Genomic DNA, 27,459 nt, shown 5'->3' on the forward strand with positions numbered 1-27,459 from the left:
GGGGAGGTCCATTAAAGGGGAGGTCCATTAAAGGGGAGGTCCATTAAAGGGGAGGTCCATTAAAGGGGAGGTCCATTAAAGGGGAGGTCCATTAAAGGGGAGGGCTATTAAAGGGGAGGGCCATTAAAGGGGAGGTCCATTAAAGGGGAGGTCCATTAAAGGGGAGGTCCATTAAAGGGGAGGGCCATTAAAGGGGAGGGCCATTAAAGGGGAGGGCCATTAAAGGGGAGGGCCATTTAAAGGGGAGGGCCATTAAAGGGGAGGGCCATTTAAAGGGGAGGTCAATTAAAGGGGAGGTCAATTAAAGGGGAGGTCAATTAAAGGGGAGGTCACATCAGCTCAGAGGAATCTATCGGGAGGACAGCACTTGGGGCGAAAAAAAAAGTCAGAAAAAAAAAGTCAGAAAAAAAAAGACAGAAAGAAAAAGACAGAAAGAAAAAAGACAGAAAGAAAAAAGACAGAAAGAAAAAGACAGAAAGAAAAAGGAAAGAAAAAGACAGAAAGAAAAAGACAGAAAGAAAAAGACAGAAGAAAAAAGACAGAAGAAAAAAGACAGAGAAAAAAGACAGAAAAAAACGGAGGGAAAATAAAGACGGAGGGAAAATAAAGACAGAGGGAAAATAAAGACAGAGGGAAAATAAAGACAGAGGGAAAATAAAGACAGAGGGAAAATAAAGACAGAGGGAAAATAAAGACAGAGGGAAAATAAAGACAGAGGGAAAATAAAGACAGAGGGAAAATAAAGACAGAGGGAAAATAAAGACAGAGGGAAAATAAAGACAGAGGGAAAATAAAGACAGAGGGAAAATAAAGACAGAGGGAAAATAAAGACAGAGGGAAAATAAAGACAGAGGGAAAATAAAGACAGAGGGAAAATAAAGACAGAGGGAAAATAAAGACAGAGGGAAAATAAAGACAGAGGGAAAATAAAGACAGAGGGAAAATAAAGACAGAGGGAAAATAAAGACAGAGGGAAAATAAAGACAGAGGGAAAATAAAGACAGAGGGAAAATAAAGACAGAGGGAAAATAAAGACAGAGGGAAAATAAAGACAGAGGGAAAATAAAGACAGAGGGAAAATAAAGACAGAGGGAAAATAAAGACAGAGGGAAAATAAAGACAGAGGGAAAATAAAGACAGAGGGAAAATAAAGACAGAGGGAAAATTAAAGACAGAGGGAAAATTAAAGACAGAGGGAAAATTAAAGACAGAGGGAAAATTAAAGACAGAGGGAAAATTAAAGACAGAGGGAAAATTAAAGACAGAGGGAAAATAAAAGACAGAGGGAAAATAAAAGACAGAGGGAAAATAAAAGACAGAGGGAAAATAAAAGAGAGGGAAAATAAAAGAGAGGGAAAATACAAGAGAGGGAAAATACAAGAGAGGGAAAATACAAGAGAGGGAAAATACAAGAGAGGGAAAATACAAGAGAGGGAAAATACAAGAGAGGGAAAATACAAGAGAGGGAAAATACAAGAGAGGGAAAATACAAGAGAGGGAAAATACAAGAGAGGGAAAATACAAGAGAGGGAAAATACAAGAGAGGGAAAATACAAGAGAGGGAAAATACAAGAGAGGGAAAATACAAGAGAGGGAAAATACAAGAGAGGGAAAATAAAAGAGAGGGAAAATAAAAGAGAGGGAAAATAAAAGAGAGGGAAAATAAAAGAGAGGGAAAATAAAGACAGAGGGAAAATAAAGACAGAGGGAAAATAAAGACAAGAGGGAAAATAAAGACAAGAGGGAAAATAAAAGACAGAGGGAAAATAAAAGACAGAGGGAAAATAAAAGACAGAGGGAAAATAAAGACAGAGGGAAAATAAAGACAGAGGGAAAATAAAAGACAGAGGGAAAATAAAAGACAGAGGGAAAATAAAAGACAGAGGGAAAATAAAAGAGAGGGAAAATAAAGACAGAGGGAAAATAAAAGTCAGGGAAAATAAAAGTCAGGGAAAATAAAAGTCAGGGAAAATAAAAGTCAGGGAAAATAAAAGTCAGGCACAGAAAATAAAAGTCAGGCACAAAAAATAAAAGTCAGGCAGAAAAAATAAAAGTCAGGCAGAAAAAATAAAAGTCAGGCAGAGAAAATAAAAGTCAGGCAGAGAAAATAAAAGTCAGGCAGAGAAAATAAAAGTCAGGCAGAGAAAATAAAAGTCAGGCAGAGAAAATAAAAGTCAGGCAGAGAAAATAAAAGTCAGGCAGAGAAAATAAAAGTCAGGGAGAGAAAATAAAAGTCAGGGAGAGAAAATAAAAGTCAGGGAGAGAAAATAAAAGTCAGGGAGAGAAAATAAAAGTCAGGGAGAGAAAATAAAAGTCAGGGAGAGAAAATAAAAGTCAGAAAGAGAAAATAAAAGTCAGGGAGAGAAAATAAAGAGACAGGGAGAGAAAATAAAGAGGCAGGGAGAGAAAATAAAGAGGCAGGGAGAGAAAATAAAGAGGCAGGGAGAGAAAATAAAGAGGCAGGGAGAGAAAATAAAGAGGCAGGGAGAGAAAATAAAGAGGCAGGGAGAGAAAATAAAGAGGCAGGGAGAGAAAATAAAGAGGCAGGGAGAGAAAATAAAGAGGCAGGGAGAGAAAATAAAGAGGCAGGGAGAGAAAATAAAGAGGCAGGGAGAGAAAATAAAGAGGCAGGGAGAGAAAATAAAGAGGCAGGGAGAGAAAATAAAGAGGCAGGGAGAGAAAATAAAGAGGCAGGGAGAGAAAATAAAGAGGCAGGGAGAGAAAATAAAGAGGCAGGGAGAGAAAATAAAGAGGCAGGGAGAGAAAATAAAGAGGCAGGGAGAGAAAATAAAGAGGCAGGGAGAGAAAATAAAGAGGCAGGGAGAGAAAATAAAAGGCAGGGAGAGAAAATAAAAGGCAGGGAGAGAAAATAAAGACAGAGAGGGAAAATAAAGACAGAGGGAAAATAAAGACAGAGAGGGAAAATAAAGACAGAGAGGGAAAATAAAGACAGAGAGGGAAAATAAAGACAGAGAGGGAAAATAAAGACAGAGAGGGAAAATAAAGACAGTAAAAAGACAAACAGGACTGAGAGGGAAAGATTAAGATTCGGAGGGAAAGATTAAGATTCGGAGGGAAAGATTAAGATTCGGAGGGAAAGATTAAGATTCGGAGGGAAAGATTAAGATTCGGAGGGAAAGATTAAGATTCGGAGGGAAAGATTAAGAATGAGAGGGAAAGATTAAGAATGAGAGGGAAAGATTCAGATTGAGAGGGAAAGATTCAGATTCGGAGGGAAAGATTCAGATTGAGAGGGAAAGATTCAGATTGAGAGGGAAAGATTCAGATTGAGAGGGAAAGATTCAGATTGAGAGGGAAAGATTCAGATTGAGAGGGAAAGATTCAGATTGAGAGGGAAAGATTCAGATTGAGAGGGAAAGATTCAGATTGAGAGGGAAAGATTCAGATTGAGAGGGAAAGATTCAGAATGAGAGGGAAAGATTCAGACTGAGAGGAGAAAGATTAAGATTGAGAGGGAAAGATTAAGACTGAGAAAGACTGAGAGGGAGATTGAGAGGAGGCTGCAAACAGACAGAGAAAAGCAGGGCTGAGGTGGGAAAGAGACGCAGACACAAAGTGAAGAGGTTCATACTCACCAGCGCACATCTTTTCCCTCGGTGATCTCTCCAACTCCTTCCATTCCCTCTCCCATGGTGGCGGAGACAGATCCTGGGCCAGGGGCTTTGTGCTGGGTAAAGGGGAGGGGGGTTAAAATCTCAGAGCTGGAACTCCATGCTGCGCACACACACACACACTGACTCACTCACACAGACACACAGCTTACCTGATACTTACCCAGCCACGCGGAGACAGAGACAGAACAATGGAACCCCAGCCTTTTTGTAACCTCCACACATACTGTCCACACCTCCCCAATCAAACCCCATCCAACCACATCTCCTACACCTCACCTGGACACACCTCCTGCAGGTATGGCGCAGTCCAACACCAGCCTGTCTCCGAGTGTGTGGGGGGGTTGTGTGTGTGGGTTAGTGAGCACCACGTAAATGGTTTATTCCAAGGCTAACTCGCAGCTCTGCACTGCCCGGCAGGCCAGGTCTGAATGTGGACTGTACAACTTGTTCACCCAGGGCTCCATCGGCTACAGGTTTCTCCCCTTTACTGATTCCAGCAAAGTTGCCTTTCCCTTAAGTTGCTTGAACTGTAACAATTTCTTGCAAAGTTATTTGCTGTCTCATTTACTAATTCCACTCCTGAATTACAATGTCATCTGTCTGTTGTTGTCTGTCCGGGTGTCTGAATGTGTGTTACAAGCACTAGCTGGGGGAGGGGGAGGGAAAGAATCAGAGTGAAGTTTCTGTCTGCTAAGTGCTGTAAATGTGTCTTTAACCAGCAGCTCTGCAGAGACAGAGATACAGGATTTTAAACTCACTGGGACCCAGAAGGATGTACGTGGCGTGAAAATTGGAAGAAACCAGGTTGTCAGGACACGGAAAGGTGGAAGGAAAATATCAAGTCAAAGAACTGAAAGTACAAAGGCGTCCCGGAGGATCCCTGAAACTGAGCTGTAAAACCAGCGGTTTAAATCTTGGCAGCTACTGGATGGACTGGATCCGGCAGGTTCCCGGACAGGGGGCTCGAGTGTCTGCTTACCTACTATCGTTCATCCAGCACTAATTACTACACGCCATCAATTCAGGGTCGATTTACTGCGTCCACAGACACTTCAAGCAACATCTTCTCTTTGGAGATGACGAGCCTGAAGACTGGAGACACGGCCATCTATTACTGGGGATATCAGCATCTTCCATCATAACCTGAAGGTCAGGATCTGTTTTCAATGCAGTATGATCGAGGCTGGTCAGAAGCAAACTATAATGGTGTTTAAAATAAAGAGTAACACAGAAAGCATTTAACAGTAAAACTTCCCAAACTCACCGATACAACTGGTCAGCTTTTCACTGCCTTTATATTCATTGTAGTTTCAGCAATCCGACACACGATATATTACTCTTTTTAATATTTCTGATAGATTGCGTTATATAAACAGTTGCCTACATTTCCCATTCGAGCAAAACCAATGGTCCGTTTGAAGTGAATATTGAACAGCAGGACTGAACAGAGTGAGTGCAGTTTTTGTACGGGTGTGTGTCACTGTGATATTCTACGGGGGTCACAGCGCTGAGAAAAGCGCCATCCTCATACAGAAACCTCAGAAAAGGTCCTTGCTTAAATTTGTGACCAATGCCATTGCCGAATGCCAAAGTACATGAGGGTTCAACAAAATAATACTTAGAAACAGTACTTTTTTTATGATGTAAAATGCTTCAAGTTTATTGTTATTGATTTACACGCTGGATGTGCACACAGAGTGTAAAAGTTTCTAACCCCCTTTATTAATATCATGACCAGTCGAAATTGAAATATCTCACTGAGTCACCCTTAACGAGCTGCAAACAGGCTTTTGAAATAGCAGTGAAATTAACTGTCTGTATTTTACAGCTAACTGTCCGCCTCAGTATTGGTCATGCTGTGTCTCACTGTGATACCTGGGGCTACACAGCAGTTACTGTCAATACAAAAAACCCTCAGCACTGATTGATTGAAACTGGATCAGTGTCACTTTTACATCCAAACTGTAATCACAGTACAATATTATTTATGTCCAGCACTGACCACATGGCAAGAATAAACATGGAAAATCTTGATAGTTACTCAATTATCGATGTGCGTTTTCAACAACATGTTCACGTGTAACTCTGTGAAATATAAAACATTAGGGTCATTTAGGAATGTCAAATGATATCCAAAGATCCAATTATAATCTAATGAACGTTAATTGTCTTTGTTTTTCCTTGGGTTTGTGGATATTTAAAGTAATGGTGATTTTGTGTCTATTCTGTGCAGGGACGGTTATTTTATGACACAGCCAACGGAATGTGACACTGTGATGCTTTCGACTACTGGGGACAAGGGACCATGGTGACGGTGACTACAGGTAAGAACCATCCACTTATTGAGTAACTGGTTTACATGTGTCTTTGTTTTATATTTTTATCTGTACTAATAATCCATTTGGTAACAGAAATGTGAGTTTGGCGGATTCTCGGTTGAGAATTGTTACAATGTTTCCTGTGACTACGCTGCGAAGGGGTTTCAGAATTCAGCTCTTTCTGCACAATAGGTGCTGCTGAGGGATTCAATCCCAAATTGTTGGGATTTGGTGTTTATCTGTTGAGGTTACTGTGTGGTTAGGGTTACTTTAAAATCTGAATGTCTGTTAAACAATTCAGCGTTTCTGCAGTGCTTCATCTCGGCGACATCTAGTGGCTGCGGGTTGAACCATCTACTGCACCAGTGTTTGAAATTTAAACCAAAAAATTAAAATAATCTAGAATTTGTATATTTAGCCAGTGAAAATGTTCCACTCACTCACAATGCTGGTGCTGCTGTGCAATATTTTCTGCTTATTCTAAACATTAATTAGTTTGGTGATGGGCGAATTGGCTGGAATTTATACTGAACATTTCTGTAAATGTTACCTTTGACTCTGTTGAAAGTGTTTGTAGAATTGTGCTGCTTCTGCATGAAGCGGGCTTCAGTCTGTCAGTGATGCGTTTTTTTTTCTGTGGTGAGGAGATTATGTATCTGGGTGACTCTAAACACGTAAAATTTGTGAATTAATTTAGTGTTTCTGCATTGTTTGAACTCAGTGACACTGAGCTGTTACACGCTTTGATTGAATATGAACATTCTGCGGGTTCGCAACTGTTTGATGCATGACTGCAGACAGAAATGAAGCAGGCTTTATTGTGTTTGTATGTTTAAAATCTTTACCGATATCGGCTTACGCCACTCGTTCAGAACATAGTTTGTCACTGCATTTACAATTTGGGGTCCCTGCAATGTTTAATCTCGGTGATATTTGATGGCTGGAACTTTTACCTTCCAAATGTTTAAATATGGTGACATCTAGTGGCTGCGGGTTGAACCATCTACTGCACCAGTGTTTGAAATTTAAACCAAAAAATTAAAATAATCTAGAATTTCTATATTTATCCAGTGAAAATGTTCCACTCACTCACAATGCTGGTGCTGCTGTGTAATATTTTCTGCTTATTCTAAACATTAATTGGAATTTATATTAAACATTTCTGTACATGTTATACTTGATCCTGTTGAAAGTGTCTGTAGGGTGTGACAGAGATACAGACAGATACAGAGAAAGAGCAGAGAGCCGGGGGAGAGGGCACAGAGCTGGAGGGAAGTGTAGAGAACCAGGTGGAAATACAGAGAGCCGGATAAAAGGGGAAAACAGCCACTGTGACAGGCAGACAGCCAGGGGAAAGGGCAAAGAGCTGGGGAAATGGGCAGAGAGCGGGTGATGGACGGGCGGAGTGAGGGGGTTCAGAATAGAGCTAGCACCACAATCAGCTCATCTGTAATCTCAGTGAATGATGGAGGAGACTTCAGGGCCCGAATGGGAAACTCTAGGTATTAATGTGTGATCCTTCAATGAGTCAATGTTGGATTTATTTGAATTTATAATCACATTGCGAGTTTCCTGATCATTCAGTAAGTATTCATTCCGGAGGTATTTCTGAAGCAAAGTCACTAATCTCTGGTTTGTGCAGTGAGAGGCAGTGAGTTGGCGAGAGGAAGGGGCACCAATCAGTTTGAAACCAGGCAATTTCCAAAACTAGTGTGGAGATGCCGGAGTGAGGTTGGTGTGGGCACAGGAAGGATTCTCACAACACCAGGTTAAAGTCCAACAGGTTTATTTGGAATCACAAGCTGTTGGAGCTCCCTCATCAGGTGAGTGGATAGTCTGAATGAAGGGAGAACTTCTTCATCACAAAGTGTTGTTGTTTGAGAAATAAACAGCGGTTTGTCACACACTGCTGTTGTTGAGAAATAAATAGTTGCTGCAATAATGGGGAACATTTTTGCTGTTCTCTGTTAATCCAATGAATGACACGTCACTGTGAGACTAACAGAATGTGTTTTTTTTCCTAATTTGATAGAAGTGGAGACAGGGATATGAGTTTCTACAGAGATGACAATTCCCAAATGATACAAGTAACATCATCTCAAAGGCGGATGAAAGATTTCATCGGGAAATATTAGGGATAAGTTCATAATTCTAATCAGTGTTGCAGATAGAAACATAGAAAATACAAGCTGGAGTAGGCCATTTGGCCCTTTGGGACTACTCCGCCATTCACTTTGGTCAGAGCTCATCACTATCCTGATCACACCTACTACCCATATCCCTTCATCCCTTTAACACCAAGAGCTATATCTAATATAGAAACCTATTTGTAACAATATGTTTGATGACTTAATAAATGCAAGTAAGAGTCTAACTTGTTCAATTGGCCATTCTTTCCCAGCGAAACAATCTCCGCCCAATCTCCACGGCCTGGTCTCCCCCTGTCAGCAACACAACTCCGACGGCTCCATCACCTTCGGATGTTTGGCGATGGATTACTCTCCAGATGTCTCCAAAGTGACCTGGAAGATAAATGGGCAAACGGTCCCCAGTGGATTTAAGCCTTACCCGTCAGTGAGAAATACGGATGGAAGCTACACCCTGAGCAGCCAGTTAACCATCAGCGACTCAGCGGGAGAATGTCCCAGAATTGACTGTGAGGTTCGACACATCAGCACAGTCAAGAGCGTTGAAATACCATGTAAGTGTTGCACATTTTCCTGATATCTAACCAGTGGTTTCATTCTCTCCAGAATTCTCCAGTTTATTGACATTTATTGTACATTTTCTGCAGCTCCAAATCCACGGGAACCGGTCGTCTCTGTCCTCCTGCCCTCGGCAGAAGACGTCTCCGCTCAGAACAAAGAACAAAGAACAAAGAACAACACAGCACGGGAAACAGGCCCTTCAGCCCAACGAGCCCGCGCCGCCGTCCCACTGTCTCAGTGACCTATTCATGATTTTAGTCTACGCCTAATGTGCGAGGATCAGGGAGGTCCAATATAGGGACAATTTGTTACCCAATCAATCAGCCTAAAAGCACATCTTTGGGGATGTGGGAGGAAACCGGAGCACCCGGAGGAAACCCACGCAACCACGGGGAGAACGTGCAAACTCCCACAGACACAGGCCCAAATCCATGTGTCCGCACAGTAACAGAGATAGTCTCTGAGCTGTCATGTTGCCCTCGAGATGGTCCAGTTTAAGCACACTAACAACATGAAGCAATAGGCAACTCCCGAAGCAACGTCCAAGAGCAGCCCACTACAACCTGCCGCATGCATGCCCCTTGCTGGACTTAAATGCCTGTGGAGACAAAAAAATTCATTATTAAACAGGCAAAGACTAACATCCCTGAGGCAAAACGTATTCCCAAGCCTGCAATGTTTAGTAAGGCCTACTATATCCCCCTATATGTAGCCCGCTTATGTGGCTGTCTAAGTGACTCTTAAACAACCCTAGCGTGCCTGCTTCCACACCTTCAGGGACTTGTGCACTTGCACCCCCAGGTCTCTCTGCGTATCTATACTCCGGATAGTTCTACCTTTTATCGTATAACTCCCCTCCACATTATTCCGGCCAAAGTGCATCACCTCGCATTACTCCGGATTAAATTCCATTTGCCATCTATCTGCCCAATCTACCAGCCTGTCTATGTCCTGTTGCATTGCCAGGCACTGCTCCTCAGTACCCACCAATCCAACCATCTTAGTGTCATCAGCAAATTTGCTGATCACACCACCTACCCCCTCTTCCAAGTCATTAATATATACCACAAATAGAAGAGGTCCTAGTACCGAGCCCTGCGGCACACCACTGGTGACAGACCTCCAATTGGAAAAGGAGCCTTCCACTACTACCCGCTGTCTCCTCCTCCCAAGCCAGTTCTCCACCCATCTACATACCTGGCCTTGTATCCCATGAGCCTTCACCTTTTCTATCAGCCTACCATGAGGGACCTTGTCAAACGCCTTACTGAAATCCATATAGACGACATCAACGGCTTGTCCTTCGTCAACCGTTTTTGTCACCTCTTCAAAAAATTCCACTAGATTCGTAAGGCACGACCTCCCTGTAACGAAGCCATGCTGCGTATCCCTGATCAGATTGCAGCGCTCCAGATGTTCATACATCCTATCCTTGAGGATCCTCTCCATTAATTTGCCTATAACTGAAGTCAAGCTCACCGGCCTATAATTCCCTGGGTTATCCCCCTGACCCTTCTTAAACAACGGTACTACATTTGCAATCCGCCAATCCTCTGGGACCTCACCTGTGTCCAAAGAAGAGACAAAGATTTGCGTCAGAGGCCCAGCAATTTCATCCCTCACCTCCCTTAGCAGCCTGGGATAGATGCCATCAGGCCCCGGAGATTTATCCGTCTTTATACTGTCTAAAAGTCCCAACACCTCTTCCCTCGTGATGACTATTTCCCTCAACGGATCCTCAAACTCCTCAAGCACAGCACCAGACATCAGGCCCCTCTCCTGCGTGAATACCGACGCAAAGTATTCATTCAGGATCTCCCCCATTCCCCCAGGCTCCAAGCATAGTTCCCCTCCTCTGTCCCTGAGAGGACCAATCTTCCCTCTAACCATCCTTTCATTTCTAACATAGGAGAAAAATGCCTTAGGATTTTCTTTAATCCTACCCGCCAAAGCCATTTCGTGGCCCCTTTCTGCCTTTCTGATGCCCCTTTTAAGTTCTCTCCTACATTCTCTGTATTCTTCTAACGCTATCTCTGTCCTCAAATGCCTAGATCTAATGTACGCCTCCCTCTTCCTCCTGACCAGATCCTCAATATCCCTAGTTACCCACGGCTCTCTAATCCTACCCTTCCCATCCTTCCTCTTGACCGGCACATGTCTTTTCTGCAAAGATTTCAGTTTTCCCTTGAGAGACTCCCACATACCCAGCGTCGACCTGCCATCAAACAGCTTACCCCAGTCTGTATCTTTAAGATCCTGCCTACTCCGGTTGTATTTAGCCCTCCCCCAGTTTAACACCCTCCCCTTAGGACAGGCTTCATCTTTATCCATTAATATCTTAAACCAGACAGAGTTGTGGTCACTGTTAGCCACCTGCTCTCCTACTTCAACGTCAACCACCTGCCCAGGCTCATTCCCCAGAACCAAGTCCAGTATAGCCCCCTCTCTGGTCGGGCTATCCACATACTGCTCCAGGGATCCTTCCATTACACACTGTACAAATTCCTCCCCGTCAGTACCCTCTGATCTCGGCACCTTCCAATCTACCCCGGGGAGATTAAAATCTCCCACTACCACCACCCTATTCTTCCTGCACTTATCTAGAATGTCCCTGCTTATCCCTTCTTCCACAGCCCTCGGGCTGTTGGGCGGTCTGTAGTACACACCCAACATTGTAACATCTCCCTTCCTATTCCTCAACTCCACCCATAGCGACTCGATTCCTATATCCTCTATACCTCCCTCCCTCTGCACTGCTATGATGCAATCCTTAACTAACAACGCCACTCCCCCACCTCTCAGCGACCCACCCCTATCACGCCTGAAGCACTTATACCCGGGAACATTCAACTGCCAGTCCTGCCCTTCCTTTAACCAAGTCTCTGTCACCGCCACCACTTCCAACTTCCTTTCGAACATTATTGCCTTCAGTTCATCTGTTTTGCCAGTCACACTCCTAGCATTGAAACACATGTACCGAAGACCCTCAGAAACAATCCGATCCTTCTTCCTACCCTCCGGGCTTACCCTATCCCCAATCCCAGTTCCGTCCACCTCCCCACCCCCCCTCCATATTAGTTTAAACCCTGCCGAAACACTCCAGCCAACCTTCCAGCTAAGATATGCACGCCCTTCCCAGTTATCTGTACCCCATCCCTCTTGTATATTTGCCCCTCTTTCATAAAGACTTCCCAGTGGTCTACGAATCTAAAACCCTCTGCCCTACACCAATCCTTCAACCACGCATTCAGTTGGAGTATCTCATTATTTCTAGCCCTGCTAGCCCCAGGCACCGGCAGCAGCCCAGAGAACGCCACCCTGGAGGCCCTACATTTCAGCCTAGCCCCCAACTCCCTGAACTGCCTACGTATGTCCCCCCTGCACTTTGTTCCTACATCCTTCTCTCCTACGTGCACTATCACATCAGACTCAGTCCCTCCACCCTTCAAAATTCCCTCTACCCTTTCTGAAACATCCTGTACCCCTGCTCCAGGGAGGCAGACTACCATCCTGGAGTCCCGCTTTTGCCCACAGAACCGCCTGTCAATCCCTTTGACTTTCCCATCCCCCACCACTATCTCACACCCTGCACTCTTCCCTTCCTCCGAGGTATTCTGATCTCCCTCCCTTGCCTTCTCTACCCCAGCTGTCACCCCACCCTTGATATTCCGGGGTCATTCCTCTGGGGCGGTCCTAGTGCTATAACTCCTTTTCTTTTTGCTCTTCCTAACTGTTTCATCTCCCTCAGCTGCTTAGTGAGAGGTTTCTCCCCCCGAGAGATCTTCGTCAAGTGGACCGTCAACGACAAGCCGGTGAATCCCGGCAACTACAGGAACACCGAGGTGGTGGCGGAGAACGGCGATAGCTCCTTCTTCATGTACAGCCTGTTATCCATTGCAGCAGAGGAATGGTCCAGCGGCGCTTCTTACTCCTGTGTGGTGGGACATGAAGCCATCCCCTTGAAGATCATCACCAAAACAGTTGACAAATCCAGCGGTAAACCCAGTTTTGTGAACATTTCCCTTGCACTGATGGACACGGTTAATTCATGTCAATGAGAGTCACTCACTTGCATTAAAAACTACAATAAAAAGAATAAAAACATTTTCCTCTAACAATCAATGAAATACCCAATTGTTGAACTGGTTGTTTTTCAGTTTCACTTCCATATCTGTGATTTGAGTCAGATATTTTCATGTCTGGAACCCAACATTGTTGACCCAGTGCTCCCAGCGGAGATAGACACTGGGTCAGGGATAGAATAGAGCACATTCATTACAGGATTCTGCAAAATATCTTCACTGACTATCCTCCCGCTGAGGGGGAAACAATCCCACATTTTTAACATCTCTGACACACAAACACAACATTTAGATCTCTGTGTCCCTGCTTCTCTCATTGACCACCTCTTTAAGCTGCTGCACCGCACCCACTGGGAACTGAAGTGAGGGTCACACACAAAAAACCATGGAGAAATATTCCCCCCATCGGATTCAGGGAGAGTGAAATTGTTAACATCCTGGATTCCCACTAACCCAGCAGAGAGAGGGGAGGAGCACGAGCTAATCCATGTCCCAAAACTTCCTCAATGAAAAGAGGAGGAATGTCATTATTGAATCCACTCACCTCCACCTCTTCAGTGGTTCGAACCATCTGGGACATTGTACCACCGGGTAGAGAGAGGGAAGCTCTGGGCTCACTCTCCTCCCTCTCCTGTGTTTGGAAGGGAACAGTTCTCTACTATAAGGACCCAGTTGCCAACAGTACAAATTAGTTTCCGGTTTACTTGCTACAGATTTTGAAGTATCATTATCTTAATCATTGAAGTATAAATATACTAATGCAACATAATTTTAAAATGTCTCAACACTCCTGTTCCTGTTAACCATGTGCTGGCATTGATTTCCCACAATACAAATTTAAACAAGTCATAGATTCCTCCCCGGGTTTGAACTGTTCTGTCCCTAAGGTCTCTGAGATACATCAATGTACTATTTCATTCTCTCTCCTGATATCAACGTGCCCCTCACATAAAATACATTTCTACAGCAAAACATTGAAAATATGTTCCATTATTCGGGTTGTCTGGATCATATTCAGTTCACTACTGTCGGTGAAACTTGGAGCAAAAGTCACCCAGAGATCACCCTGCCTCCATCTGCTGGTGATGCTGTCTCAATGCACCCAGAGATCACCCTGCCGCCATCTGCTGGTGATGCTGTCTCAATGCACCCAGAGATCACCCTGCCGCCATCTGCTGGTGATGCTGTCTCAATGCACCCAGAGATCACCCTGCCGCCATCTGCTGGTGATGCTGTCTCAATGCATCCAGAGATCACCCTGCCTCCATCTGCTGGTGATGCTGTCTCAGTGCACCCAGAGATCACCCTACCGCCATCTGCTGGTGATGCTGTCTCAATGCATCCAGAGATCACCCTGCCTCCATCTGCTGGTGATGCTGTCTCAGTGCACCCAGAGATCACCCTGCCTCCATCTGCTGGTGATGCTGTCTCAATGCACCCAGAGATCACCCTGCCGCCATCTGCTGGTGATGCTGTCTCAGTGCACCCAGAGATCACCCTACCGCCATCTGCTGGTGATGCTGTCTCAATGCATCCAGAGATCACCCTGCCTCCATCTGCTGGTGATGCTGTCTCAGTGCACCCAGAGATCACCCTGCCTCCATCTGCTGGTGATGCTGTCTCAATGCACCCACAGATCACCCTGCCTCCATCTGCTGGTGATGCTGTCTCAATGCACCCACAGATCACCCTGCCGCCATCTGCTGGTGATGCTGTCTCAATGCACCCAGAGATCACCCTGCCTCCATCTGCTGGTGATGCTGTCTCAATGCACCCAGAGATCACCCTGCCGCCATCTGCTGGTGATGCTGTCTCAATGCACCCAGAGATCACCCTGCCGCCATCTGCTGGTGATGCTGTCTCAATGCACCCAGAGATCACCCTGCCGCCATCTGCTGGTGATGCTGTCTCAATGCATCCAGAGATCACCCTGCCTCCATCTGCTGGTGATGCTGTCTCAGTGCACCCAGAGATCACCCTACCGCCATCTGCTGGTGATGCTGTCTCAATGCATCCAGAGATCACCCTGCCTCCATCTGCTGGTGATGCTGTCTCAGTGCACCCAGAGATCACCCTGCCTCCATCTGCTGGTGATGCTGTCTCAATGCACCCAGAGATCACCCTGCCGCCATCTGCTGGTGATGCTGTCTCAGTGCACCCAGAGATCACCCTACCGCCATCTGCTGGTGATGCTGTCTCAATGCATCCAGAGATCACCCTGCCTCCATCTGCTGGTGATGCTGTCTCAGTGCACCCAGAGATCACCCTGCCTCCATCTGCTGGTGATGCTGTCTCAATGCACCCACAGATCACCCTGCCTCCATCTGCTGGTGATGCTGTCTCAATGCACCCACAGATCACCCTGCCGCCATCTGCTGGTGATGCTGTCTCAATGCACCCAGAGATCACCCTGCCTCCATCTGCTGGTGATGCTGTCTCAATGCACCCACAGATCACTCTGCCGCCATCTGCTGGTGATGCTGTCTCAATGCACCCACAGATCACCCTGCCTCCATCTGCTGGTGATGCTGTCTCAATGCACCCACAGATCACCCTGCCGCCATCTGCTGGTGATGCTGTCTCAATGCACCCACAGATCACTCTGCCGCCATCTGCTGGTGATGCTGTCTCAATGCACCCACAGATCACTCTGCCGCCATCTGCTGGTGATGCTGTCTCAATGCACCCAGAGATCACTCTGCCTCCATCTGCTGGTGATGCTGTCTCAATGCACCCACAGATCACTCTGCCTCCATCTGCTGGTGATGCTGTCTCAATGCACCCACAGATCACTCTGCCTCCATCTGCTGGTGATGCTGTCTCAATGCACCCACAGATCACTCTGCCGCCATCTGCTGGTGATGCTGTCTCAATGCACCCACAGATCACTCTGCCTCCATCTGCTGGTGATGCTGTCTCAATGCACCCAGAGACCACCCTGCCTCCATCTGCTGGTGATGCTGTCTCAATGCACCCAGAGCCCACCCTGCCGCCATCTGCTGGTGATGCTGTCTCAATGCACCCAGAGCCCACCCTGCCGCCATCTGCTGGTGATGCCGTCTCAATGCACCCAGAGATCATCCTGCCGCCATCTGCTGGTGATGCCGTCTCAATGCACCCAGAGATCACCCTGCCGCCATCTGCTGGTGATGCTGTCTCAATGCATCCAGAGATCACCCTGCCTCCATCTGCTGGTGATGCTGTCTCAATGCACCCACAGATCACTCTGCCGCCATCTGCTGGTGATGCTGTCTCAATGCACCCACAGATCACTCTGCCGCCATCTGCTGGTGATGCTGTCTCAATGCACCCAGAGATCACTCTGCCTCCATCTGCTGGTGATGCTGTCTCAATGCACCCACAGATCACTCTGCCTCCATCTGCTGGTGATGCTGTCTCAATGCACCCACAGATCACTCTGCCTCCATCTGCTGGTGATGCTGTCTCAATGCACCCACAGATCACTCTGCCGCCATCTGCTGGTGATGCTGTCTCAATGCACCCACAGATCACTCTGCCTCCATCTGCTGGTGATGCTGTCTCAATGCACCCACAGATCACTCTGCCTCCATCTGCTGGTGATGCTGTCTCAATGCACCCAGAGACCACCCTGCCTCCATCTGCTGGTGATGCTGTCTCAATGCACCCAGAGCCCACCCTGCCGCCATCTGCTGGTGATGCTGTCTCAATGCACCCAGAGCCCACCCTGCCGCCATCTGCTGGTGATGCCGTCTCAATGCACCCAGAGATCATCCTGCCGCCATCTGCTGGTGATGCTGTCTCAATGCACCCAGAGATCACCCTGCCGCCATCTGCTGGTGATGCCGTCTAAATGCACCCAGAGATCACCCTGCCTCCATCTGCTGGTGATGCTGTCTCAATGCACCCAGAGCCCACCCTGCCGCCATCTGCTGGTGATGCTGTCTCAATGCACCCAGAGATCACCCTGCCGCCATCTGCTGGTGATGCCGTCTAAATGCACCCAGAGATCACCCTGCCTCCATCTGCTGGTGATGCTGTCTCAATGCACCCAGAGCCCACCCTGCCGCCATCTGCTGGTGATGCTGTCTCAATGCACCCAGAGCCCACCCTGCCGCCATCTGCTGGTGATGCCGTCTCAATGCACCCAGAGATCATTGAAACATCAGATCCCTGTCTTGCAGCAGGAGGTCATTCATCGCAACGAGACTGAATTCCCTCTCCAACAGAACATTTTACTCGGGCTTTATCCCTGAAACTCCACATATTAATCTCGCTAAAACCGAATTCATAAATCGTGGGACGTTACGGAGCAATTAGTAATCGACCTAACATGCCCACCTTTCCATTGTTTTGGAATGGTTCAATTCCTTCGGACAAAGGATCATTCAATGCTTCTCTCTGCTCATTAAATTCTGACCGCGATGTGGAGGTGTCGGGGTTTGACAGGGGCCGGCTCAGCAAGAAACCTCACAATAACAGGTGAAAGTCCAACATGTTTATTTCGTACCTCAAGCATTCGGAGCTCAGCTCGTTCATCACTCATCTGATGAAGGAGCAGCGCTCTGAAAACTCGCGATACCAAATAAACCTGTTGGACTTTAACCTGGAGTTGTGAGACTTCTTGCGATATCCTGCCCATTACCGACCAGACAATTGTGCTACTTTGAACAATGCCAAATACTTAATGATCTCCTACCTGTCATTTCTTCTGTTTAACTGAAAAGTGCAATGCTTCCTCTGGAAGTCCTGCAACACTTTTTTCTCTCTTGACGACAGATCGAAATATTTTGCGATATCAATATAACACCATTTAACCCGAAGGGACTTCTTTTTTCTTGTCATCAGAAAATCACAGCCAGCGTTCCTTTGAAGGCCACACGATAATGTTGTCAACATTTTCACTAAGGTTCAATGTCAAGCTCAATCACAAGACTGGATTTAAAGACCTGACAATGAATAGGTCAAATGAACACCATACATTCCTAACCCTAACCCCTAACCCGAACACCAACACCAACACCAACACCAACACCAACACCAACCCTAACCCTAACCCTAACCCTAACCCTAAACCCTAACCCTAACCCCTAACCCTAACCCTAATGCCCTAACCCTAACCCTAACCCTAACCCCTAACCCTAACCCTAATGCCCTAACCCTAACCCTAACCCCTAACCCTAACCCCTAAACCCTAACCCTAACCCTAACCCTAACCCCTAACCCTAACCCTAACCCTAACCCTAACCCTAACCCTAACCCTAATGCACACCCTAACCCTAACCCTAACCCTAACCCTAACCCTAAACCCTAACCCTAACCCTAAACCCTAAACCCTAACCCTAACCCTAATCCCTAACCCTAACCCTAACCCCTAACCCTAACCCCTAACCCTAACCCCTAACCCCTAACCCTAACCCTAACCCCTAACCCTAACCCTAAACCTAAACCTAACCCTAACCCTAACGCACTAACCCTAACCCTAACCCTAACCCTAATGCACTAACCCTAACCCTAACCCTAATGCACTAACCCTAACCCTAACCCTAACCCTAAAGCACTAACCCTAACCCTAACCCTAACTCTAATGCACTAACCCTAACCCTAACCCTAACCCTAATGCCCTAACCCTAACCCTAACCCTAACCCTAATACCCTAACCCTAACCCTAACCGCAAACCCTAACCCTAACCCTAACCCTAACCCTAACCCTAACCCTAACCCTAATGCCCCCTAACCCTAACCCTAACCCTAACCCTAATGCCCCCTAACCCTAACCCTAAACCTAACCCTAACCCTAACCCTAATGCCCCCTAACCCTAACCCTAACCCTAACCCTAACGCACTAACCCTAACCCTAATGCACTAACCCTAACCCTAATGCACTAACCCTAATGCACTAACCCTAACCCTAACCCTAACCCTAATGCACTAACCCTAACCCTAACCCTAATGCCCTAACCCTAACCCTAACACCCTAATACCCTAACCCTAACCCTAACCCTAACCCCTAACCCTAACCCTAATGCCCCCTAACCCTAACCCTAACCCTAACCCTAATGCCCCCTAGCCCTAACCCTAACCCTAACCCTAACCCTAACCCCTAACCCTAACCCCTAACCCTAACCCTAACCCCTAACGCCTGCCCCCCCCCCCTAACCCTAACCCTAACCCTCCCTAACCCTAACCCTAACCCTAACCCTAACCCTAATGCCTGCCCCCCCCCCCCCCAACCCTAACCCTAACCCTAACCCTAACCCTAACGCCTGCCCCCCCCCCCCCAACCCTAACCCTAACCCTAACCCTAACCCTAACCCTAACCCTAATGCCTGCCCCCCCCCCTAACCCTAACCCTAACCCTTACCCCTAACCCCTAACCCCTAACCCTAACCCTGACCCTGACCCTGACCCTAGCCCTAGCCCTAATGCCCTAACCCTAACCCTAATGCACCCTAACCCTAACCCTAATGCACCCTAACCCTAACCCTAACCCTAACGCCCTAACCCTAACCCTAACCCTAACCCCCTAACCCTAACCCTGACCCTGGCCCTAGCCCTAGCCCTAGCCCTAGCCCTAGCCCTAACGCCCTAATGCCCTAACCCTAACCCTAATGCACCCTGACCCTCACCCTGACCCTCACCCTGACCCTCACCCTGACCCTCACCCTGACCCTCACCCTGACCCTCACCCTGACCCTCACCCTGACCCTCACCCTGACCCTCACCCTGACCCTCACCCTGACCCTCACCCTGACCCTCACCCTGACCCTGACCCTCACCCTGACCCTAACCCTCACCCTCACCCTGACCCTCACCCTCACCCTGACCCTCACCCTCACCCTGACCCTAACCCTAACCCTAACCACCTAACCCTAATGGCCTAACCCTAACCCTAACCCTAATGGCCTAACCCTAACCCTAATGGCCTAACCCTAACCCCTAACCCTAACCCCTAACCCTCACCCTAACGCAGAGTAACCCTAACCCTCACCCTAACCCTAATGCAGAGTCACCCTCACCCTCATGCACACACTGCCTCCCGCTGCCTGCCTCCCTAACCCTAACCCACTAACCCTCACCCTAACGCACTAACCCTAACCCACTAACCCTAACCCTAATACCCTAACGTAGAGTAACCCTAAGCTGAAACCAAACCCTAATCCTTCAGACAAACCATAATGCAGCTGGACCTCCCTGCTCCTGCACCAAAATCATCTCACTATGAAGGGATTTGGGTAGATTCCCTCCCCCCCCTTCCCGTTTAAAAGTTACTCACCTCAAGGAATCAACCTCATTGTTCCTTGGGAGCACTGAAGAGAGGCAGCGATTTGTAGGAGGAGAGCTTGAGGGTGAGTTAAAGCTAACTGTGCTAGTTTCTTCTGACTTTTATACCAGAAACAGGAAGCAGTTTGCAAAGGGACTTGGGTAGTTCCAGCCCAGCCCCGCCCATTTAAAAGTTACTCACCTCAGGGAATCGACCTCATTGTTCCTTGGGAGCACTGAAGAGAGGCAGCGATTTGTAAGAGGAGAGCTTGAGGGTGAGTTAAAGCTAACTTCGCTAGTTTTTATTTAAATTTTATAGCAGAAACAGGAAGCAGTTTGAAAAGGGAATGGGGTAGTTCCAGCCCAGCCCTGCCCATTTAAAAGTTACTCACCTCAGGGAATCGACCTCATTGTTCCTTGGGAGCACTGAAGAGAGGCAGCGATTTGTAAGAGGAGCGCTTGAGGGTGAGTTAAAGCTAACTTTGCTAGTTCTTTAAAAAATTTTATAGCAGAAACAGGAAGCAGTTTGCAAAGGGACTTGGGTAGTTCCAGCCCAGCCCCGCCCTGCCCATTTAAAAGTTACCCACCTCAGGGAATCGACCTCATTGTTCCTTGGGAGCACTGAAGAGAGGCAGCGATTTGTAAGAGAAGAGCTTGAAGGTGAGTTAAAGCTAACTTTCCTAGTTTTTATTTAAATTTTATAGCAGAAACAGGAAGCAGTTTGCAAAGGGACTTGGGTAGTTTTTTTTCCTTACCATAAATTGGTCTGGTGAGGCATCCCGATACTCTACACAGGTAGATTATCCCACCCTCCCACCTCCTCTAACCTAAAAAAGAGAGAGAGGGGCTTGGAGTGAGAACAGATAAGTTGGTTTTTGTGATCTGTAAGGGCTTTGGCTCACAGGGTGTGGCAATGTAAGTTTATAAGTTCCTATTACTTTTTTTCTCTGTATTTCTAAAAAGGGCAAGTATGGGTGTGAGGCAAGTATGTGGTTACCAATGTAATATGTGGGAGGTCCTGGAAGCTTCTGGTCTCCCAGACATCCATATCTGTGCTCGGTGTGTGGAGCTGCAGTCCCTAAGGGACCAGGTTAAGGAACTGGAACTGCAGCTCGAGGACCTTCATCTCATTAGAGAGAACGAGGAGGTAATTGCCAGGAGCTACCGGCAAGTGGTCACACCGGGGCAACGGGAAGAAGGCAAGTGGGTAACCCGGCTAATTTATAACTCTCCAGTGTCCTAACTGAGCCTCCACGTCTCAACTTTACATAAGCCTCCTTGTTCCTCTTCACCAGAGATTCGACTTCCTTAGTACGCCACGGTTCCCTCGCTCGACCACTTCCTCCCTGCCTGACAGGTACATATTTACCGAGAACTCGCAGTAGCTGCTCCTTGAATAAGCTCCACGTTTCAGATGTTCCCAGCCCCTGCAATTTCCTACTCCACCTTATGTATCCTAAATCTCACCTAATAGCCTCATAATTACCTTCCCCCAGCTATAACTTCTGCCCTTCGGTATACGCCTATCCCTTTCCATCACTAAGGTAAACGTGACTAAACTGTGGTCACTATCACCAAAGTGCTCACCTACCTCCAAGTCTAACACCTGGTCTGGTTCATTACCCAGTACCGAATCCAATGTAGCTTCACCTCTTGTTGGCCTATCTACATACTGTGTCACGAAACCTTCCTGCACACATTGGACAAAAACTGACCCCTCTAACGTGCTTGAACTATAGCTTTTCCAATCGATATTTGTAAAGTTAAATTCCCCCCTAAAGATTACCCTGTCATTTTCGCACCTATCCAGGATCATCTTTGCAATCCTTTCCTCGACATCTCTGGAACTTTTTGGAGGCCTATAAGCAATTCCCAGCAGGGTGACCTCTCCTTTCCTGTTTCTAATCTCAGCCTCTACTACTTCAGTAGACAGGTCCACATCAAACGTCCTTTCTGCCACCGTAATACAGTCCTTGACCAACAATGCTACGCCTTCCCCTCTTCTACCATCTTCTCTACTCTGACTGAAACATCTGAACCCCGGAACCTGCAACAACCATTCCTGTCCCTGCTCTATCCGTGTCTCTGAAATGGCCACAACGTCATAGTCCCAGGCACCAATTCAGGCTGCAAGTTCATCCACCTTTATTGCGTATGCTCCTCGCATTAAAGTATACACGCTTCAAACCACCCTCCCGCCTGCCAATACACTGCTGTGACCTAGAAACCTTATCCGTGACCTTCCTACTCTCAACCTCCTGTACGCTGGAGCTACAATTCAGGTTCCCACCCCCCTCTGAATCAGTTTAAACCCCCCTGAATAGCATTGGCAAATTTTCCCCCAAGGTATTAGTTCCCCTCTGGTTCAGGTGCAGACCATCCCTCTTGTAGAGGTCCCACCTACCCCAGAATGAGCCCCGATTGTCCAAGTATCTGAACCCTTCCCTCCTGCACCATCCCTTTAGCCACGACTTCAAATGTTCTCTCTCTATTCTTCTCCATGCTATCCCGAGGCACAGGTAACAAACCAGAGGTAACCACTCTGTTTTAGCTCTAAGCTTCCACCCTAACTCCCTGAAATTCTGTTTTATATCCCCGTCCCTTTTCCTACCTATGTCGTGGGTGCCTACGTTGGTGAGGTATGAAAATCTTGTTTTTTTGGGGGTCTTTAATTAGATGTAAATTTATTCAAGTGATTGGAAATCAGGTTTTCACAGCTTCCAACTTGTATCTGTGTCAGATCGTCAAGGACTGTGTGAATTACGATAGATTAGAGATCTGAGTGACACTTAGACAGCACGGTTTTGCTCATTCCTCCATGATATACACAACCTGTCTTCTAAGAATCCTTGATTTGTATCACCTCAACTGACCTGACATGATCAATTTGAAAGCATTGCTGACTGGGATGATGTTACTTTAGATGTACAGTGAACAATTCAGCACCAGAGGTGGAATTCTACAATCTTTAACTGGATACTTCAGCACTCAGCCTTTCTGTCTACGTGATACTAAGTTATGTCTCAAATTGTTTTAAATAGTTACGGCCTGCAAGGATGTACACAGTCCAAAAAAAATAAAAAGTGTGATGGTTTCAGGACTGTACTAAGGGCAGGTGCAGTCAATTAATACAAAGAACATCGTGGTTACAGAGATTTTAACATTTGAAGTAATTTCTAACGTACTATAAGAATGGTAATGGAACTACAAACCAAGTGCAATAAACAGAGCACAACCATTGTTGTACTTACGGCTGCAAACGGGGAAAGAGCTATTGATTTGTTCCATGACATCTGTGAGGTCTGTACTCGTGTCCTGGGGCGGAATCAATAAATCATCTGGAAACAGGACAATCGGAAATCAAGAAAATCAGAAGGCCGTCACTCAAATAGAATTCTATCTTTAATCTGAAGGAAAATCTCCTGTACAGTCACTCGCATCACTGCAATCCCAAGTAACATGATATAAATATCGGTGACATTTGAGAAAGAAAAAATGTATAAATATATGGTGTTTTTCATGTCCAGGCATCACAAAGTGGATAAAACCAGTATAGTTTTTCTTGATTATACAAACATATTATCATAGAATCATAGCAACAAAGGACCACCGGGTGGAGTTTTCTCAATTCTCAGCCAAGATGGTTTAAGCTCCTAAGGGATAATCTCTGTTTCCTCTGAAGCCGGCCACTGTGCGCTTTACTTTGAAGACACTACCGATCTGGCCAGTCAGATACAGGCAGGACACGTATTTGCAGAATGGATAGAGCAGGAGAGAATGCAAGAGAGACCTCAAATTATCTTCTCGTTGTTACCCACTCATTATCTATCTGATTCCAACCATAATGCAGTTTCTTCTCTTATTGAAATAGTTAGTTTGCTATCATGTGATTAACTGCCCAATTACTGAATATGGTCACAGAAGCTGAGGAAGCTTCATTCGAGGTGCATTGTTTATAATGACTGAATTAAATGGTCTGTGAAGCCCTCTTCTCAGCCAGGGTCCATTGTCCAAAGTGATTGAGTTTAATAGCACAGTCCACACCCACCTGGACAAACACATTGGCCAGAGTTGTCCCATCCCGCCTGCTGCTGGAATTTTAGCGGGTGGGTTGCAGCGAATGTGAAACCCCGTTGACGGTCGGGTGGGAATTTCAGGTTTTTAAACCGGTGCGGTCGGAGAATTCTGCCCATTGTATCTGGATGTCTGTGAATAGTTCAGGGGATAGACCACTCTTGAATAAATCAATTTTCTGGGTGGGCTACTTTCAGACAGCGTAATTCCTTTCTAATGGTTTTGTAATTTTGCAAGGTGAAGTCGTATAAATATTTCGCTATTTTAAGAACTGCTGTTTAAGCCACCTGGGGACATTGACAAAGTACGAATGGATTTCCATTGACTTCGATTTTGTGAAGTCTCTTTGATGCAACACATGCTCAAATGGTACTTTGATGTCACGGGCTCTCATCTCATCTCACCTCTGGAGTTCAGTTCTTTTGCCCATGTTTAGACCAAGGCTGTAATATGGTCTGGAGTCAAGTGGCCCTTGCTGAACCGAAACTGAACATTAGTGAGCTGATTATTGCTGAGTAGGTGCCATTTGGCAGTGTTGTCAATGACACCTTCCACCATCTTGGTGAAAAGCAAATTGATGGAAATATAGTTGGCTAGATTGGATTTGTCCTGCCTTTTATGGACAAGAGATACCCAGGCAAAGTATGACATTTGTGCCAGCGTTGTAGCTATACTAGAACAGCTCATCTCGGAGCAGTTAGTTCCAGACCGCAAGTCTTCAGTACTACTATTGAGATTTTGTCAGTGCCTTCAGCAGGTAGGTGGTAGTCAGCAGGAGGTTTCCTACTCCACGTTTGACATGAAACCGCAAAACTTAATGGGATCCGGAGTCAATATTCAGGACTCCCGTGGTCATTCCTGAGTGCATAACAATGTACCGTCAACTCTGATGGGTCTGTCCTGCTAGTGGGGCTGGACGTACCCAGGTACGGTGATACAGCAGTCCGGGACATTGGTTGTAATCTGTAAATAAGCCATGCACGTTGACAAAAATGAGAGTGTACACTGGCTGGATTACATGTTCAAATTCTTGAGTTAGGTTTGAACCATTAACGTTCTGACAATGTGGTAAGGTTTCAACTATGGAGTCAAACTGTAAGCTATAGCATGCTTTACTATGTTAAAGATACTAAGTGCAAATAGGTGTTGTTGTAAATGGAACGTGCCATTTTTGAATCTATCGATCAGAAGATTGTTTACAATATTCAATTATGAAGGTCACAAAAGGTCTCAATGCACCCAGAGATCACCCTGCCTCCATCTGCTGGTGATGCTGTCTCAATGCACCCAGAGCCCACCCTGCCTCCGTCTGCTGGTGATGCCGTCTCAATGCACCCAGAGCCCACCCTGCCTCCATCTGCTGGTGATGCCGAGAGACACAAATACAGAGATATATACAGAGATACAGAAAGAGACACAAATAGTGAGAAATACAGAGACAGAGAGAGACACACGGATACACAGAGAGATATATACAGAGATACAGAGAGAGAGGCACAAAAAGAGAGAAATAGAGACAGAGAGAGGGATGCACAGATAAGCAGAGAGATATACACAGAGAGACAGAAAGACACAAATAAAGAGAAATACAGAGAGACAGAGAGAGACACACAGATACACAGAGATATATACAGAGAGACAGAGACAGACACATATAGCAATACAGAGACAGAGAGAAACACACAGATAGAGAGATATATACAGAGAGACAGAGAGGGGGGAGAGAGAGAGAGACAGATACAGATAGAGACAGAGAGATGTACAAGTAAGAAAGATGAAATAGAGAGACACACACGTAAATACACGAATCGAGAAATACAAAAAGAGAGATGGAATTAGGCAAAGTCAGATCTAGCTTTGCATTCAATGTTTATTTAAAAATTCAGAGAGTATTTTACAGGAAAATTGATTTTAAAGTTAACAAAAGTACATCTGTCCTTTTCAGCTTCACACTGAGATCAGAACCCATGCGATCTGAGCTGCCCGGTATCTGTACAACTGTAACAGAGACCAGAAAGAGAAAAAACAGAGCTCAACATCACGGGAAATGAACAATTGTGAATAAGGTACAAGAAAAGTTCTTTATTTATACATGAAACTTAAACTCCAAGAAAACTATTAACTACAATTACATTACAACAAAAATCCCCTTATACATTTCACACTGAAAACTGCAATCCTGTCCACGATTGTCTCAGTTCCAGATTCAGAATGACAAACAGAGACAATTTGACTGTTACAGTCACCGAGAGCAGATATTGTGTTTGTGTCACTCAGAGATCTTCATAATCAGCTGAGGGAAATCTACAGCGTCCAAAATTCAACCCATCACTTGATCTGTAAAAGAGAGATACACCAATGATCAGATATTTATGATGTGGGACATTAGAGTTTTTAATCAGTGAAACATTGAGAGATTTTTCAAATCCCTTCTGTCAGTTTAATAACCCAGTCTGACAGCAGTTCCATTTCACACTCTCTGCTCAGTCCTTGTGTTGGGGGGGGTGGTTAGTGTGGGATCAGTGTTTGCTTTTCTCAAACTGCAGTGAGATCCCCAACAAGGGTAACAGACGTTTAAAAACTTAAACATTACAAAACTAAACCAGACAGAGAGTGATTGGGCCTCCTGCCTTCAATACAGCGATCTTCGCTCCAGAGATTGTGGGTTCAGCTCAGAGCTGAAAATACTAGGCCCTTAGCATCAAAACACACAGACACACAGAGAGAAAAACACAGAGAGACAGAGGCACAGAGAAACACAGAGACAAGAGACACACAGAGAGAAAAACACAGAGAGACAGAGACACAGAGAAACACAGAGACACACAGGGAGAAAAACACAGAGAGACAGAGACACAGAGACAAAAAACACACAGACACACAGAGAAAAACACAGAGAGACAGAGACACAGAGACAAAAAACACACAGACACACAGAGAAAAACATAGAGAGACAGAGACACAGAGACAAAAAACACACAGACACACAGAGAAAAACATAGAGAGACAGAGACACAGAGACAAAAAACACACAGACACACAGAGAAAAACACAGAGAGACAGAGACACAGAGACAAAAAACACACAGACACACAGAGAGCAAACACAGAGAGACAGAGACACAGAGACAAAAAACACACAGACACACAGAGAAAAACATAGAGAGACAGAGACACAGACAAAAAACACACAGACACACAGAGAAAAACACAGAGAGACAGAGACACAGAGACAAAAAAACACACAGACACACAGAGAGCAAACACAGAGAAACACAGACAAGAAACACACAGAGACACAGAAAAACACAGAGACAGAGACACAGAGAAACACAGACAAGAAACACAGACAGAAAACACAGAGAGACAGAGACACAGAGAAACACAGAGACAAGAGACAC

The 27,459-nt window shown here is 45.9% G+C and overlaps 1 gene segment (V, D, J or C); it reads left to right on the top strand.

The window, feature by feature from the left end:
* Positions 1–4,555: 4,555 nt before the first annotated feature.
* Positions 4,556–27,459, top strand: part of LOC145350486 (Ig heavy chain C region, secreted form-like) — a 63,827-nt gene continuing 40,923 nt past the window's right edge. The window contains 4 exon segments of the C gene segment in view: positions 4,556–4,784; positions 5,869–5,959; positions 8,355–8,654; positions 8,748–8,842. Coding sequence covers positions 5,941–5,959; positions 8,355–8,654; positions 8,748–8,842 — 414 coding nt within the window.

The sequence above is a fragment of the Carcharhinus amblyrhynchos genome, chromosome 12 (genome assembly GCF_965287045.1).
Source record: "Carcharhinus amblyrhynchos chromosome 12, sCarAmb.v2.hapA, whole genome shotgun sequence".
NCBI lineage: Eukaryota > Metazoa > Chordata > Chondrichthyes > Carcharhiniformes > Carcharhinidae > Carcharhinus > Carcharhinus amblyrhynchos.